The 17484-nt window shown below is 52.5% G+C and overlaps 1 protein-coding gene across 1 annotated transcript in view; it reads left to right on the forward strand.

Moving 5' to 3' along the window:
• Nucleotides 1–17484, forward strand: part of LOC132394813 (neurogenic locus notch homolog protein 1-like) — a 117231-nt gene that overhangs the window by 55307 nt on the left and 44440 nt on the right. The window contains 7 exon segments of the mRNA XM_059971220.1: nt 5230–5375; nt 6562–6675; nt 7838–8107; nt 9550–9702; nt 12171–12399; nt 15162–15363; nt 16785–16938. Coding sequence (XP_059827203.1) covers nt 5230–5375; nt 6562–6675; nt 7838–8107; nt 9550–9702; nt 12171–12399; nt 15162–15363; nt 16785–16938 — 1268 coding nt within the window.

The raw sequence follows: 17484 nt of genomic DNA on the forward strand, positions 1-17484 counted from the left end.
AGCTTCGTACCCCGCAGGCACCACTACAGATCTCGGCACACTCTGCTGTCCGTTATCATTCTATTTTATGTCCTGTTTTAAATTGTATTGTATTTTCCCCACCCCACGCCCTTGTAATTATCTAGAACTAAATAAAGCTCAATGTAGAATATGGTAACACCAGCACTTTGATGGTAAATTTACTTTGCTTTTGACGTTGATGTAGCCCATCCCATCCCTAAACCCACTCCAGAGCCTCCGGTCTGTTATCATCCAGTACGACCTCTCTCCACCCCTCTCGAGCCTCCACACCCTGTTATCATCCAGCCGGCCCCCACCCCTTTCGTTCCTCCGCGATCCGTTATCATCCAGCCCTGGCCCCAGTTTTTCCCCGGCCACACTTCCAGAGGAAACAGAACTCAGCAGGAAACAGATGCTTCCGGGCTGATAATCGCGAAAGGGATTGCCGGTGTACGTTCTGGGTTAGAGATACACATGCTCCTGGAAGTCACGCACCTCACTCCGTTCACCCTCCCGAGCTCCTGGATCAGTTAACCACTTCAGCACTAAGTAAGGATTGGGGGCGGGGGTTGTCTCTTAGTCGAACGGGAGAGAGCGCGGAGAGAGTCCAACAAGAAGGCATCGTGGTGCAGCGGGCAGAGCTGCTGCGTAACAGTCCAGCGCTGGCTCCGTGGTGCTGGCTGTGTCCTCCCTAGAGCCACACTCACCCCCCCCCCCAGCCGCAACCCGGTGCTTCAGTTCCCCCCACCCCATCCCAAAGGATAGGGGATTGGGGATCATTGGCTGCTGTTAACTGTCCTCGGTGTGTGCGTGAGGGTGGAATCTGGGAGGATGGAGAGAGGGTGAGTTGGCGGGATTGTAAATTGGGAAATTCGGGTCGGTCTGTTTACTATTGTTACATATACGGAGTTACGGTGAAAAGCTTTGTCTGCGTCATTACATCGAGGTAGAACAACGGGAAAAACAGAATGGAGAATCTAGCGTTATTTTACAGAGAGCGCATACTACAGGTGAGCAATGAGGTGCAAGGTCATAACAAGGTAGATTTTGAGATCTAGAGTCTTTTATACAAGGTGACCGTTCAGTAATCTCATAACAGTGGGATAGAAGCTGTCCTTGAGCCCGATGTTTCATGATTTCAGCCGTTTGTATCTTCTGCGCGACTGGAGAGAAGGTGGGGAATGAAAAGAGAAGAGAATGTAAAGAGAAGGTGGGGAGAATAATATAAGATTGGTAGAAACACTTGCCTGATGTTTGGCGTGGTTTCAGTAGACTGAAGGGTCCGACTTTCTCCTGCTTCATTCGGAAGACTAAGGGACCTTGGGAAAGAATTGAAGTTAACGGGGAATGTATACATGCCGGATTAATGCAGCGTAAATATCTTGTTTGGGAAATGCAAAAGGGAATGTTCACAGCAATTTCCCTCGCCATCTCCTGACTCCCCAAAGCATGTTCTCAGCAGCTGTGCACCTCAGAACCGCTGGGATCTGGGAATCGGAACAGCTCGAGTGTGTCCAGCAAGATCCCACAAAGCAACAAGCGGGTAAAAGCGGGTAATCTTTGTTTGGTGGCACGAAGCCAGAAAATATGGCAGTCAGCCGGCGGTGGACAAACTTATTCCTCTCTCTGATGCTGTCTGACAAGCTGGCCTGATTTTGTTTCAGGTTGGTGATTATCTGCAGGGTTTTATTTTTGTGCTGCCTCAGTTATTTTAAACATTCAATGGGACATGGGGGTTCCTGCAGGGCTAAGTTTTACAGCAATCACCTTAAAAGAATGTCGGCTTGATAGAAGTCTTTGTCTATCCGTTCTACCTCTATCACCTATCATTTTACATTCAATGTCAAGGTCAAGTTTATTGTCATCTGTCTGTACATATATGCAACCAAATGAAACGCCATTTCTCTGGACCACGGTGCATCCACAAAACACATATTACACACACTACATGAAACAAAATATTGATGAAATATAATTCAAAATGCATGTCATGCGCAGCACAGGTAAACAGTACAGTAAACAGCGAGTCAGTCGTTGTCCCAGTGACAAGACCTCAGTGCTGGCAGGGTATTGATTAGTCTCACAGCCTGAAGGAAGAAACTGTTGCCCAGTCTGACAATTCTATCAAATTGCCCCTCAACGTCCTTCACTCGGAAGAACAAAGCCCTAGAAAATGCAATTGAGGTGAAAGATTAGCTGTGAATGGTGGAACAGGAAGGTGGAGAGATTCCTATTTCCCTGTGTCACTGTTCACTGTCTATAGGCTCGTGGTGGTCAGTAGGGAAGGGGAAAGGACATTCGTACTTTGATTAAGAATCTGATTAATTGCGGTCAATGTTGCCAGCATTTTTCCATATTCCTTCTTTCCTTACAGCATAGAACACCATTCAACCAGTCTTCCTGGCTGGCTCACAGAGCAATGTCACCTCTTCACTGATGTTTCCCGTAACCCACTGACCCTAATTCCCATTAAACCCCCCACCCACCAAGGGCGACTTACCGTCAGTGTTTGATGGAAATCGGTAAATCGAAAAAGAGGCAATATGTAAAGAAAAAAAACCAAGAGAAAATCTGCAGATGCAACACTCACAAAATGCTGGAGGAGCTCAGCAGGCCAGGCAGCTTCTAGGAAAAGAATACAATCGATTTTTCGGACCAAAACCTTTTGGCAGGACTGGAGAAAAAGGTTGAGGAATAAATTTAAAAGGTTGGGGGAGGCTTCCTTCAGGTTTCACCTATCACCTCTTCGCTCCCCCACCTTCTATATCTATTCCTCAACTTTTGTCTCCAGTCCTGCTGAAGGGTGTCAGCCCAAAACGTCGACTGTGCTCTTTTTCTAGATGCTGCTGGCCTGCTGAGTTCCTCCAGCATTTTATATGTAAAGAATAAGCTGGAGGAGTTAGTGGTCGCTCCTGATGATGATATTGAGGGCATTATTGAGAAATATAATGAAACAGTGCTGAGGATATTTGCGTTTAAGTAATGGTCTTAATAATGATTTTAATGCCCCTGGTTTAGATGTTTTGGACAGTAGTAGTTTTAATAGTTTTAGTGGGGATAGCAGATTCTTTAATCAGCTTTTAATGGAAACAGATGTTTTTCTCTCCAAGGAGAGATTCTGGACCCAAAAATAAAAAGTGTTACGGATTTAGAAGAAGAAATAAGGCTTCAAAAATTAGGAACTCAAATCTATATAATAATCTTCAGGACTTTGGCTTCAATACCTCCCTATGCAATTGGATCTTTGATATCCTCTTCTGCAGACCCCAGTCAATTCGGATTGGCAACAACTTCTCCTCTACAATCTCCATCAGCACAGGTGCACCACAAGGCTGCTCAACTCACTTTCCACCTATGACTGCAGGCGAACACAGGTCATATTTACGTTTTCTGACGATAGCTCTGTCGTTAGCCAATTCAAAGGCGGTGACGAATGAACATATATATGAGGAAGATTGAAAATCTGGCTGAGTGGTGCCAGAACAACCTCTCGCTCAATGTCAGCAAGACCAAGGAGATGAAAATTGACTTGTAGAGGAGGAAACCGGAGGTCATAAGCCAGTCCTCCTTGGAGGAACATAGGTGGGGAGGGTTAACAGCTTTAAGTTCCTCGGTGCTATGTTTTCAGAGGATCTGTCCTGAGCCAAACACATAAGAGCATGGAAAAATCGATACTTCCTCAAAAGTTTGTGAAGGTTTGGCATGACACCTAAAACTTTGACAAACTTCTGTAGCTATGTGGTGGAGAGCGTATTGAATGGTTGCACCATTGCCTGGCATAAAAACAACAGTGCATTTGAACAGAAAATCCTACAAAATGTAGTGGATACGGTGCAGTCCATCATGGGTAAAACCTTCCCCACCACGGGTGAGCACATTTACATGGAGCACTGTTGCAGGAAAGCAACATGCATCATAAGGGACACACAGAACCCTAGTCACGCTTTCTTCTCGCTGCTGCCATCAGGAAGAAAGTACAGGAACCTCAGGACTAACGCTATCAAGTTCAGGACAGTAATTTACCCCTCAACCACCAGGCTCTCCAACCACTGGCAATAACTTCACTCAGTTACATTTGCCCCATTTCTGAACTGTTCCCACAGCCTGTGGACTCGCTTTTAAGGACTCTTCATCTCATGTTCTCGATGTCTATTGCTTATTTATGTATTATTATTTGTTTTTTCTTCTTTTGTGTTTGCACATTTTGTTGTCTTTTGTTTGTTTGTCCGCTCTGCTGGGGGCTGTCTTTCATTGGTTCTATTATGCTCCTTCGATTTACCAAGTATGCCCGCAAGAAAACGATTCTCTGCTTTGTATTTGGTGACATATACGTACTTAGATAACAATTTATTTTGAATCTTTTGAACTTTGAGGGAACATGGTTTTAATTCAAATGGTGTCAAGAGGTTCGCAGCCAGGAAGGATGTTCTATAGGGTGTACAATAGAAGTATAGAGTTATAGATTGGGGAGCATGCCTACTGAGTATAGGTTGAGTGGATTCAACCTTTTCTCCTTGGAGCGACGGAGGATGAGAGGTGACCTGATAGAGGTGTACAAGATAATGGGAGGCATTGATCGTGTGGATAGTCAGAGGCTTTTTTCCCAGGGCTGAAATGGCTAACACGAGAGAGCATAGATTTAAGGTGCCTGGAAGAAGGTACAGAGGAGATGTCAGGGGTAAGTTTTTAAAAAAAAAAGCGCAGAGAGTGGTGAATGCGTGGAATGGGCTGTCGGCGGCAGTCATGGAGGCGGAAACGATAGGGTCTTTTAAGAGACTCCTGGATATGCACATGGAGCTTAGAAAAATAGGGGGCTACGATAAGCCTAGGTAGTTCTGAGGTAAGGACATATTCTGCTTAGCTTTGTGGGCCGAAGATCCTGTATTGTGCTGTAGGTTTTCGAAAAGGTCGGAGACCCACCAGTCCACTCGTCGGTGGGATGTGGGAGAACGCAGGCCACATACAGAGGTACCAACGGAAGTCGGGAACGATCCTGAGTCACAGGAGCTGAGAGGCAGCCGCTCTACTCAAGCAGTCTCTGTGCTGCTCCATTTCTGGGCCTGGGATTGTTCCGGATTTCTGAATTAGTTAGTATTAAATGGCGAGGGTTAGGGAATCTAGTTACGATCTTGATTTGGAGCGGCGGGATCACACAGCAGGAGAGGGCGCCGGTGGTCGGGCTCGGTTGCTCACTGGCCCCGGGGCGGGGATTGTGTTTCGCTCCTGCAGCTTCGACTGTGAGTGCCAGCCGGGGTGGACCGGCTCCCTGTGCCAGGAGGATGTGGAGGAATGCGCGTCGCAACCATGTCTGCACGGGGGCTCCTGCAGCGACCTGGTCAACGGCTACAGCTGCGCATGCCCAGCGGGATTCGAAGGTGAGCGGGGGGGGGGGGGGGGGGGGAAATACCACAGCAGGGCAGGACTGGAGACGGGACACAGCGAGCCGGAGGGATGGGATAGGAAGGGAAGGGGGAGGAGCGTGGAATAACAGAGATGTCAGATAACAGTGTAATGGGATATGGAGGGTCATAGGGTAACAGAGGGATAGAAAGAGGAGGGACGGGTAACAGAGAGATGGGATGGAATAAGGGAGAGATGGGATCGGGATTGATGGAATAAGGAAAGACATGAGTAATGGGGTGGGATAGGGTGACACGTATGTAGCGAAGGGCCGCAGAGAAGAGGGACGTAGAGTAACGGAGCGATGTGATGTGGGCGATGCTATTACAGAGGGAAGGAATAAGGAGAGGTGTAGGGTACTGGAGGAATGGGATAATAAGAGATTTATGAATAGGGAGCACTAGAGGAACTTGGGGATGGGATAAGGAGGAGTGTACGGGAACACGTGGATGGTATAGAGAGGAGTGTATGGGAACAGGGGGATGGGTTAGAGAGGAGTGAGCGGGAACAGGGGGATGGGATAGGGGGAGTGAGGGGAAACCGAGGGATGGTATAGGGATGGGTGTATGGGGACAGGGAGATGGGATAGGGAGGAGTGCTTGGGAATAAGGGATAGGATATGGAGGTGCAGGGAAGCAGAGGGATAGGATGGGATGGAAAGGGATGACGGGTAATGGGGAGGGGAAGGGTAATTTAGGGGGAAACAGGGGAGTAATGGAGGGAATATTGAAAATGGATTGCAGAAGGTAGGGCCAAAGGAAGGATGGAATAGGGAGAGTGTAGAATTGAGGGGAAGGGAGGGAAAGGTGGGGAGAAGGTGAAGGAGAAAGGAGAACAGAGGACAGAAAGCGAACCATGTAACCTTGACCCTCCTGCACTGTGTTCAGTATTGCGCAAAGGGAGTCTTTCCTCGCTGCAGTCTGAGGGGAGCAGGGTACTTCAAACTGAACACCCGGCACTCGTCTTTTAACTCACACCACACCCCGACCCTACCTCTCAAAGACCTTGTGTCGAGGCCTGTGATTAGAGGGTGGGTTTTCATGCCAGGGAACTGGTGTCTGCAGGATGCCAATTCCCTTCAACCCAGCAGGTGGCACTGCCAGCTTCCTGGCAGACTATCGCTCTTCGGCTAACCCCTCTGTTACGCACCTCTCCTGACAGGCCAGAACTGCCAGGTAAACCTGAGTCACTGCCTGTCCTCTCCCTGCCGGAACGGGGGTCAATGCACTGCGGATGAAGGTGGCTACCAGTGCCAGTGCCAACTTCCATACACAGGTACACCAGTCGTCCGGGCGTGGGGCGGGTGGGATGTGGGGAGCGGGCCAGTGGGGCTGTGGAGTTTTACTGGGGGCTTTCTGTAGGTGGAGATGGAAATAGGGGTGGGAGGGTAGTGGAGATGGAGGTGTGGGACTCTGGTCTTGATGGGAATGTTGTTGATTGGGACTGTTGGGAGTGTGGGGAAGTGAGGAGAGTGTGATGGGTGTAGTTGCAGCGTCTTGGAGAATAGTGGGGGTTCTGAAGAAGAGAGAAGGAGGGAGGCTGAGGGTCAACAGCAGGCATCAGTGTGTCGGGCCGCAGCTCCAGGTTCTCGACACGTGAAAACCTGTTCTCGTGGAAAGAGAGGTTACGAGCAATTCTGATTGGAGACGGTTTCTTGATAGCACGGTTAAGGTTGGATGGGGACCAGGTGGGGGCTTCAGAGAACAGTGGGTGAGCCTGGATGGTATGATGGTAGGTTTAGTGAACTGTGGGTGGGGCAGGATTGACTGTTGGTGGTGTGTGTGTGTGTGTGTTTCGGTTGGGTGGGGAGCGGTGGACACTGGGTGAGGGGGGGGGGGTTGGAGTGATTATGTATGGGATTGGGTTAAATGGAGTACAGTGGGATGAGAGCGGTTGAGCTGGGCAGACTGTGGGTGAAGGTGAGTGAAGTTGGATGGACTGTGGGTGAGTGTGGGTGGGGCTAGATAGGGTAGACTCTGGGTGGTTGGTTGGACTCTGAATGAGGGGGGGTTGGAGTGATCATGTATGGGGTTGGGTTAGATGGAGTGCAGTGGGATGAGAGCGGTCGAGTTGGGCAGACTGTGGGTGAGAGTGGGTGGAGTTGGATGGGGTGGAATGGTTGGGGTGGAATCGTTGATTTCATTGGCTGGACTATGGGTGAGGTTGGGTTGGCTGGATTGTAGAATTGATTTCATTGGATGAACTGTGGGTGAGGTTGGGTTGGCTGGATTGTATCGTTGATTTCATTGGATGGACTATGGGTGAGGTTGGGTTGGCTGGATTGTAGAATTGATTTCATTGGCTGGACTATGGGTGAGGTTGGGTTGGCTGGATTGTTGAATAGATTTCATTGGATGGACTGTGGGTGAGGTTGGGTTGGCTGGATTGTTGAATTGATTTCATTGGATGGACTGTGGGTGAGGTTGTATGGTTGGAGGTGGGTGCCACTGTGAATGGACAGACCCAGTATCTGAGGGAACCCGAGTTGGTGATGAATATGGGGTAGCAGAGTCAGAAAGTGTTGAACAACACCCTCATCAAACCCCTACGCCCGGTACCTCAGCCTGTTCTTTCCTCTTTCCTTCAGGTTCGCAGTGCGAGACCCTCCTCGCCCCTTGTGCACAGGACCCTTGTGCGAACGGCGGAAGGTGCAGAGAGTCAGAGGACCACCAGACCTTCTCCTGCGACTGCCCGAGCGGCTGGACAGGTCAGGAGCACGGCGATTCTGTTCCCGAGGTGCCAGCTCCGCACCCTGCTCTGTGATCTCTGGCCTCGGAGCACAGCTTCACGCGACCAGAGTACCTGGTCCGCACAGCGGGCTTATCCTCTCCCTGTCTCTGAGCCTGCGGGTCATTCACTGAGGCTGGCAGGTCACCGAGAGCACTCCAGGGGCAGACCCAGAGTCGCAGAGTCAGGGTCTTGGGCCCCACTGGGGTGCAGGAAGCCCGGGCGGGTAAAAAGCAAGGTCTTTCGACCCAGGGATGTGAGAGGATGTGACGTGTCAGGTTTTAGTGGAGTGGAGTGGAATGGGGGGAGAAGGGTTTTTGGTGACCGAGGGTGGGGAGAGGGGGTTGGCGTCAGGTGACAAATGAAGATGGTGGGGAGAGTCTAACTCAGTGACTCACGGGAGTGGGAATGGGTGTGTAGTGCGTGTCAATGGATAGAGTTGGGGGGAATTGGGGTACAGTAACTCAGGGTGGGGAGATCAGAAGGTCTTGGGAGGAAATACGGAGGGTGGTTCAGGACGAGCAAGGTCAATCACAGACAGAGCCACTTGAAGGCTCCGTGCGAGGCGTCTCCGCCAGCCCTCAGCGGTTGTGGTGTGAATCCAGCACAGTGCTTTGACGTTGAGCTACACACCATTTCCCACCCCAGCCGTGACCCGGCCTCCTGGTGTGACGGGGTGTTTGACTCGGTGCGGGGTGTTTTTTTTTATTACAAAATCCTTTATTACAAATTTCGGTGCTATACAATATATACAAAACAGTGGCAAACACAATTACTGCACTACAAATAGACAATAGACATTACACCAGAATGTTGCCATCTCTATCCACGATGGCATTTACACCCCGCGGAGCCCAACGGTCTCGAAACCCCTCCAAGGCCACTGTGGACTGCGCGTGTTCCTTTTCAATAGTTACCCGAGCACGAACATACCCCCTAAACATTGCCAGGCAGTCTGCCCGGGGAGATCCTCCCGCCACCCGTTTCCAAGACCCTCGGATGGCGGATTTCGCCAGCCCCAGGAGCAAGTTGACTAGGACATCCTCATCCCTCCATGCCCCCTTCCTTACTGGATGACCATATATAAACAGGGTGGGACTAAAATGCAGCCAGAAGGCGAGAAGCAGCCCACGCAAATATGCAAAAAGAGGCTGCAGCCTCACACACTCCATGTACATGTGGTACACGGTCTCCTCCAGCCCGCAGAAGTGGCATGCGGGTGGGAAGTCCATGTACAAACTGAAAAACTTATTGCAGGGCACTGCCCTATGCAGTACCCTCCAGCCGAGATCCCCCAGGTGCATGGGAAGAACCCCGGCGTAAAGGGACTTCCAGTGGGGACCCTCCTCAGGAATTGGGCACAGGACCGCACAGAATGGGACGGAAAGGCTCAGCTGGAATACCTTTTCCCTCCCGTCGCAGGACGGCTCTGCGAGGAGGACGTGGACGAGTGTATCTCTGACCCTTGCTCCCACCAAGGAGAATGCCACAACCTACCAGGGGGGCATAGCTGCCTCTGCTCAGCGGGTTACACTGGGCTGAATTGTGAGGTGGACATCGACTACTGTTCTCCCGGTGAGTACATGCCAGCTCCATACTCTCTCCCTGCCCTCTACCCCACACCATCCCGCCCACAAACCCCTCCTCCTTTACCCAGTCACTCCTCCCCTCTGCCCCTCCACGTTATCCTCTCCTTCCCTTCTCCTTCCTTTCTCCCTCCTCCTCCTCCCCTCAACTTCCCCTCCTCCCTCCTCCCCTCCACCTCCTCCTTCCTCACCTTCCCTTTCCTCCTCTTCCGCCTTCCCACACCCTTCTGCAATTCCTCTTACTTTCTCTGACCCTCTCTCCCTCCAACTCTTACCCACACCCTCCAACCTTCCTTCCCAATTCCTTCCTCCCTTTCCCCTTCTCCACAACCGCTTCCTCCGCCCGTTCTCCGCATTCTTCTCCCCCTTCTCGGCTCCGCTCCCTCCACCTCCTGCCCCACACTCTCCTCCACTACCCATCCTCTCCTCCACCTGGTGCATCCACTTCCTCGTCAATACTCTCACCTCCTCTATTGCCATCCCTCTCCCCCATATCTGTTCTCCTCCTACATACTCAGCACCCATCCCTCTCCCCCCCCCACCCCAACTACTCCCTGCCCCCATCATCGCTACTCTCCTCCCGTTTCAGGGTGAGGCAGGATTTGGAGTAAGAGTGAGGCTGGGTGGAGGTGAAGGTTGTTGCACGGAGTGTGGGCGTTGGGTGAAGAGTGGGATTGGGGTTGGTTGAGGGTGGGGGTGGATGAGTGTTGCTCAGTTTTGGGGTGGTTTGTTCGGTTGTAGACATACTACAGAGCGTGTTGAGGATGCAGGGAGGTTGTTAGGTAGGGGTGGGGCCGAAGGTGCGGCTGAATGTTCGCGTGGAGCTGGGCGTGCTCATTGCACAGCGTGGTGTGAGGGTGGGTGGGTCTCGTCAGGGAGGGGTTGTATGTCGGACAGGGTGAGTGATACGGAGTGGTGGGTGTTTGGTCGGGCGTAGACATCAGACAAGGTCGGTGGTCTCGTTAGGGGTGGGACTAAGGGAAGGGTTGTATATCGGACAGGGTGAGTAAGAGGGAGTGGCTGGGTGTTTGGTCGGGCGTAGACATCAGACAGGGTGGGGGGTCTGGTTAGGGGTGGGATTAAGGGAAGGGTTGTATATCGGACAGGGTGAGTAAAGGGGAGTGGCTGGGTGTTTGGTCGGGTGTAGACATCAGACAGGGTGGGGGGTCTCGTTAGGGGTGGGGCTAAGGGAAGGGTTGTATATCGGACAGGGTGAGTAAGGGGGAGTGGCTGGGTGTTTGGTCGGGCGTAGACATCAGACAGGGTGGGGGGGTCTGGTTAGGGGTGGGATTAAGGGAAGGGTTGTATATCGGACAGGGTGAGTAAGGGGGAGTGGCTGGGTGTTTGGTCGGGTGTAGACATCAGACAGGGTGGGGGGTCTCGTTAGGGGTGGGGCTAAGGGAAGGGTTGTATATCGGACATGGTGAGTAAGGGGGAGTGGCTGGGTGTGTGGTCGGGCGTAGACATCAGACAGGGTGGGGGGGTCTGGTTAGGGGTGGGGCTAAGGGAAGGGTTGTATATCGGACAGGGTGAGTAAGGGGGAGTGGCTGGGTGTGTGGTCGGGCGTAGACATCAGACAGGGTGGGGGGGTCTGGTTAGGGGTGGGGCTAAGGGAAGGGTTGTATATCGGACAGGGTGAGTAAGGGGGAGTGGCTGGGTGTTTCGTCGGGCGTAGACATCAGACAGGGTGGGGGGGGTCTGGTTAGGGGTGGGGCTAAGGGAAGGGTTGTATATCGGACAAAGTGAGTAAGGGGGAGTGGCTGGGTGTTTGGTCGGGTGTAGACATCAGACAGGGTGGTGGGGGGTCTCGTTAGGGGTGGGGCTAAGGGAAGGGTTGTATATCGGACAGGGTGAGTAAGGGGGAGTGGCTGGGTGTGTGGTCGGGCGTAGACATCAGACAGGGTGGGGGGGTCTGGTTAGGGGTGGGGCTAAGGGAAGGGTTGTATATCGGACAGGGTGAGTAAGGGGGAGTGGCTGGGTGTTTCGTCGGGCGTAGACATCAGACAGGGTGGGGGGTCTGGTTAGGGGTGGGGCTAAGGGAAGGGTTGTATATCGGACAGGGTGAGTAAGAGGAAATGGCTGGGTGTGTGGTCGGGCGTAGACATCAGACAGGGTGGGGGGGTGATGTTGAGGCTGGGTGGGGTTACTGGGTGACAAACAAGCAGATGCTGGAATCCGAGCAACACACATCAAATGCTGGAGGAACTCCGGCAGGCCAGGCAGCATCTATAGAAAGAAGAACAGTCGACGTTTCGGGCCGAGACCCTTCGGCAGGACCCTCCCGGAGGTCTCTGTCCGGAAAGTCGACTCCACTTTGTTTCATAGATGCCACCTGGCCTGCTGGGTTAATGGCTGGGTCTCGGATTTGGGGGTGGCGATGAACATCGGACGAATATGAGGGTACCAGAGAGGGTGGCAGCGTGCCGAGACCTCACTCCTAGCCCCTCTCTCCCGCAGAACCCTGCCTCAACGGGGGCTCCTGCCAGGTCGAGCCCGACTCCTTTTCCTGCTCCTGCCCGCCTGGGTTCGCCGGCCAGCGGTGCCAGCACGACGTGGACGAGTGTGCCAGCGGCCCCTGCCAGAACGGGGCGCGGTGCCGCGATCTCCAGGGGATGTACACCTGCGTCTGTCCGCCAGGGTACGAGGGCACGCAGTGCCAGGCTGACAGTCCGGACTGCACTCCGAGGTACGAATAACAGGTCCCTGGCGACCCAGCGCAGGAAGAGTCCTTGATTATAAAATATAGAACTACACAGCACAGTACAAGTTCTTCAGCCCATCATGCCGTTTTCTTTCCCTCTCACGCAGTCCTCCATTTTTATTTCATCCATGTGCGTAATTATCCCTAGTGTATCCGCCTCTCCCGCCACCCCGGCAATTACCGCTCTGTACGAAAAAAACCGATGTCTGACATCTCACCCAGAGTTATCCTCCAATCGCATTAAAGTATCCCCTCTCGTTTTAGCCAATACCATTCGGAGAAAAGGTCTCTGGTTGTCCAGTCCGCACCTCTAATCATCCGTTACTCCACTATCAAGTCAAATTCTCATCCTCCATCGCTCGACAGAGAAAAGCCCTGGCTGGCTTAAAGTTTCCACGGGAGACGTGTTCTCTAATCCGGGCAGCCCTTCCTAGAATGTGGCGACCAGAACTGAACACCATACTCCAAGATGATGTCGTCTGCTTTACCGAGGCAGTGAGAAATTCACCACTTCAGTGAAGTTCTGGTCACCACAGTATAGGAACGATAAGGATCCATTAGAGAGAGTGCATAGGAGATTCAGCGGGTTGTTACTCAGACTGGAGGGGCAAATATGAGGAGAGATTGGATAGACAGGGCGTGTTTTCTCCAGAGTAAAGAGTGACCTGCCGCAATAATATATGGAGAGGTAAATAGTCAAAATTTTCATATGACAGGGATGTCAAAATGTAATTACCTGTATGGATGACATATAAACCAGTTGTTCAATGTAACTCGGTACATTTGACAATAATACTGTAAATAATTTACCAACTTAAATTCCTATCAATTCCTCCCCCAGTTTCCACCTGTCACCCACAGATGTATCGTGGAGAGCATTCTGACAGGCTGCATCGCTGTCTGGTATGGGGTTGAGGTGGGGGGGGGGGGGGTGGGGACTGCACAGGATCGACAGAAGCTACGGAAAGTTGTAACGTTAGTCAGCTCCATCATGGGCACCAGCCTCCGGGGTATCCAAGACATCAAGGAGTCTCAGAAAGGAGGCGTCCGTCATTAAGGACCCTCTTCACCCAGGCCATGCCCTTTTTTTACAAAACTACAGAAGTTTATTTGCATCACAAATACACAAGGTACAGACATTCAGTATTTACAAGGTAGTAAGTAAACTCGGTTGAAAATACGGTTACTGCCGTCTATAGAACAGTCAATACCCGGGGGCGGGGGGGGGGGGCACCGCTCCCGGAAGTCCCCCACTGACCCATTGCGAACGCGTACGTCCTCTCCATGGACAGCCGGGCACGAACGTATTCTCGGAAAAGGACAGGTCGTCGGCTCGGGCGGCGCCCTCCACTTTTCGCTGCCTTGACCCATGAGTAGCCATCTTGGCCAGGCCCAGGAGCAAGCCCGCTAGGAGATCCTTCTCACAACCCGACCCGTTCGGAACTGGGTGCCCAGATATGAGGAGTGTGGGACTGAGTAGAGCCAGAACTCCCCAGCAGCCCTTTGAGAAACTCAAAGAGGGGCCGCAACCTCTCACATTCCCTGTCAGCACTGACTCTTCCCGCCCATAGAATGGACAGGCGGACGTGGTGTGCGTGAACCAGCTCAAAAATCCTGTTGTACGGTACTGCCCAATGTAACACCTTCCACCCCAGGTCCCCAGTGTACACGGGAAGCAGCCCTGCGCAGAGGCTTGCACTGGGATCCGCCTCCGCTTCAGACAGGCCACGCCCTTTTCTCATTGTTACCTTCGGGAAGGAGGTACAGACGCCTGAAGCCACACACTCAGCGTTTCGGGAACAACTTCTTCCCCTCTGCCATCCGACTTCTAAAAGGAAATTGAACCCATGAACATGACCTCACTTTTTTATAATATTTCTTTTTTGGCATTGTTTTTAACTATTTAATATACATACATATATTTACTGTAATTGATTTATTTCCATATTATCATGTATTGCATCATTGTACTGTTAGCAAGTTAACAACTTTCACGCAACATATGCCGGTGATATTAAAACTGATCCTGACATACCAGGGGTTAGTTTACAACAGAGAGTCTTTGCGATGCGTGGGGGGTGGGGGTGGTGTTGGTGTTGGTTAGGAGAGGTAGAAAAATCCACGTGGTCACAGGGAGAAATTGAAAGCTGCGCGCGCACGCACACACACACACACACACACACACACACACACACACACACACACACACACACACACACTCTCTCTCTCTCTCTGTCTAACACACACACTCTCTCTCTCTCTCTCACACACACACACACTCTCTCTCTCACACACACACACACACTCTCTCTCACACACACACACACACACACTCACACTCTCTTTCTCTCTCTCTCTGACACACACACACACACACGCACGCATGCACACACACACACACACACACACACACACACACACACACACACACACACACACACACACCGTAAATCGGGATCAAATCCGGATTCCATAAAGCTGAGAAGCAGCGGTTCTGCCCGCTACACTGAGCGTCACCAGGATAAACCGGAGAGGCAGGACAGAGGAGGTTGCGAGGGGTTTCGCGGTTGTTTTAAAGTCTAGGATGTAGAATCCAGACTGCGGGAGCAGTGGAGGTTCCCATTTACTGCCGGAATAACGCGGCATCAGCAGTTGGGTCTGATGCCCCAGGTTCTGACGTGTAAATTCTGCGCAATGCCCCCTGTGAAATTCCGTGAATCACTGAGGTCAGCCCCTTCGTCCCACAGCTCGTGTCTGAACGGGGGCACCTGCCTCGACCGAGTGGCCAACTTCTCCTGCCTCTGTCCGGCCGGGTTCACGGGCTGGCGCTGCCAGGAAGAGGTCGACGAGTGCGAGTCACAGCCGTGCCTGAACGGGGGCACCTGCCGAGATGGCTACGGCGCCTTCAGTTGCTCCTGCGCGCAGGGCTACACCGGGAGCACTTGCCAGGTAACCGGGCCGGGACAACGCGGGAATGTACCGCCCGCGGGCCGGGGGTTGTCCGTGTGGGCGGGTTGAGCGCTTGTGTGTTACCGCCGGCCCGCTGTCGCGTCGAGTGGGGTGCGAGCTGTTACTGTCGCCTGAAGTAGGTTCCGGGTGTTGGAGCGGGAGAGATCACCCAGCGTCACGATACCAGCTCACTATTACCTCAACATAGTAAGAGCAGGCCATCCCGTCCCTTGAACTATCCCATAACTTCACATTAAAATTGCAGGAAGCCATTCAGCCCTTCCTGCCTATTCTATGACTTCAGACAATATTATAACAAAAGGCCATTCAGCCCCTGTAGACTTTCCCAATTTACCTCAAACTAGAGCAAGAGCCGATCCTACAAGCAAATATAATGCGGGAAATCCGCGATAGAATTCATCAACTCGATCCCGGCCCATTATTACATGGAAAGTATTTGTAAAGGGTGTCGTTGAGTCCCACGGGCCCGTGCCGCTTGTATCGGAGGACGTGACCCACCCGAGATTAGGGCTGACCCTCCAGCCCCTTTCGTACCAGCTCCCCTGATCGGTGATGGAGGCTCCCCGGGGCGCAGGGCATAGAAACAAGCAGTCAGAGCCCTGGGGGTGAAGAGGGATTTCCTCATCTCTGTCCCAAGAAGCGTCCCCTATTCCAGAAGAGATCGCTCCCATCCTGCACACCTCCCCACCCTTCACCCGACCACCAACACACCTCCCCGCACTCTCCTGCGGGGCCCCGAGCAGTTTTCTATTTCTCCGTCACAGCCACGTCCAGGAATCCATTCGGCCCATCGGTTCTCATTCTGGGGGTGCTTCAAAACAAGGTCGCTCAACGTTGCAAGGCGTGAAAGGCGAAGTTAGTGGTGACCAATGACGATATTTCACGCGGTTTGACGGAACTATTAAGGGCTTTCCCTGGCAATCCCGACCCCATCAGTATTAAAACTCACTCCCACTCCCCCTCCCATTTTGAACACTTCTAGTCATGTCCCATCTTGGAGAAACAGATCTCCCTGATGTAGCGGCCTTCACTGATCGGGCAATGGGATGCTGGGACTGGATCCAGACTTCACTGGCACACGGTGGCGAGACGGTGATTTGAGGATCACCAATCAGGAAGAGGCAGTCTCCCTGACGTCTCAGCCCTGCTTCCCGCTGCATGAATCTTACTACCGGGATTCAATCTCCTGTGACTGTTCCACCATTAATTGATTAAAGATCGTTTGCATCAATTACCAATAAAGTCCGCGCAGGGGCTGGGGACAGCCGGCAAGTGTCACCAGTGGGAAAACAGCATCCGCAACACGTACTTAGCGGGGCTTGGCCGACGCTCCGCGCTACCGTTCCGTCCACTCCCCGGCCGCTCATTTCTCTTTCCAACCCCCCACCCCCACTGCACAGACGCCGATCGACTGGTGCGCGGAGCCCGTGTGCAAGAACGAGGGAAGGTGTGAGCCCACCGGGACCGGCTTCCGATGCCGGTGCGGAGCGGGCTGGAGCGGGCCCTACTGCGACGTTCCTAAGGACTCGTGTGAGCTGGAGGCGGGCCTGAAGGGTAAGTGATTCTTCTCTGCTCCGGAGTGGGGTGTGGGGATGCGATGCTGTGAAGAATCGGGAGGGTAGAAAGCAGTCGGGGCTGCAGAGGAGCATGGAGTGTGCAAGCCAAGGGCCGGATAGATTACATTGATTTTATTGGCATGTGTACGTACAGTGAAATGCGTCGCTTGCGTCGCCGTTCAACACTGGGCGCAGTCACCAAACATCGACATTCTCCCGGCGCCAGCGCAGCATGCCCACAACTTACTAACCCTAACCCATACGGTTTGTCTTTGGAATGTGGGATAAAACCGGAGCACCAGAAGCAACTACCTCTGCCACCCCCGCTGTTGGGAGAGGAGGGGCAACAGCACATTGAGGGCATCTTCACCGGAAAAGCTTGAGGAAGCAGCTGCGCTTCATCTGTTCGAGGGGCCGTGACCGACGAATTATAAATACAGTCCCGGCCAAGATGAGTTGTCCTCAAGGCTGGGTGGTGGGGAAGGAGAGTGGTAGCTTCCCTGAAAGCTGGCATCAGCGGGGTCAGGTGAACGAGATGGATAGT

Source organism: Hypanus sabinus, chromosome 5 (genome assembly GCF_030144855.1).
Source record: "Hypanus sabinus isolate sHypSab1 chromosome 5, sHypSab1.hap1, whole genome shotgun sequence".
Lineage (NCBI taxonomy): Eukaryota > Metazoa > Chordata > Chondrichthyes > Myliobatiformes > Dasyatidae > Hypanus > Hypanus sabinus.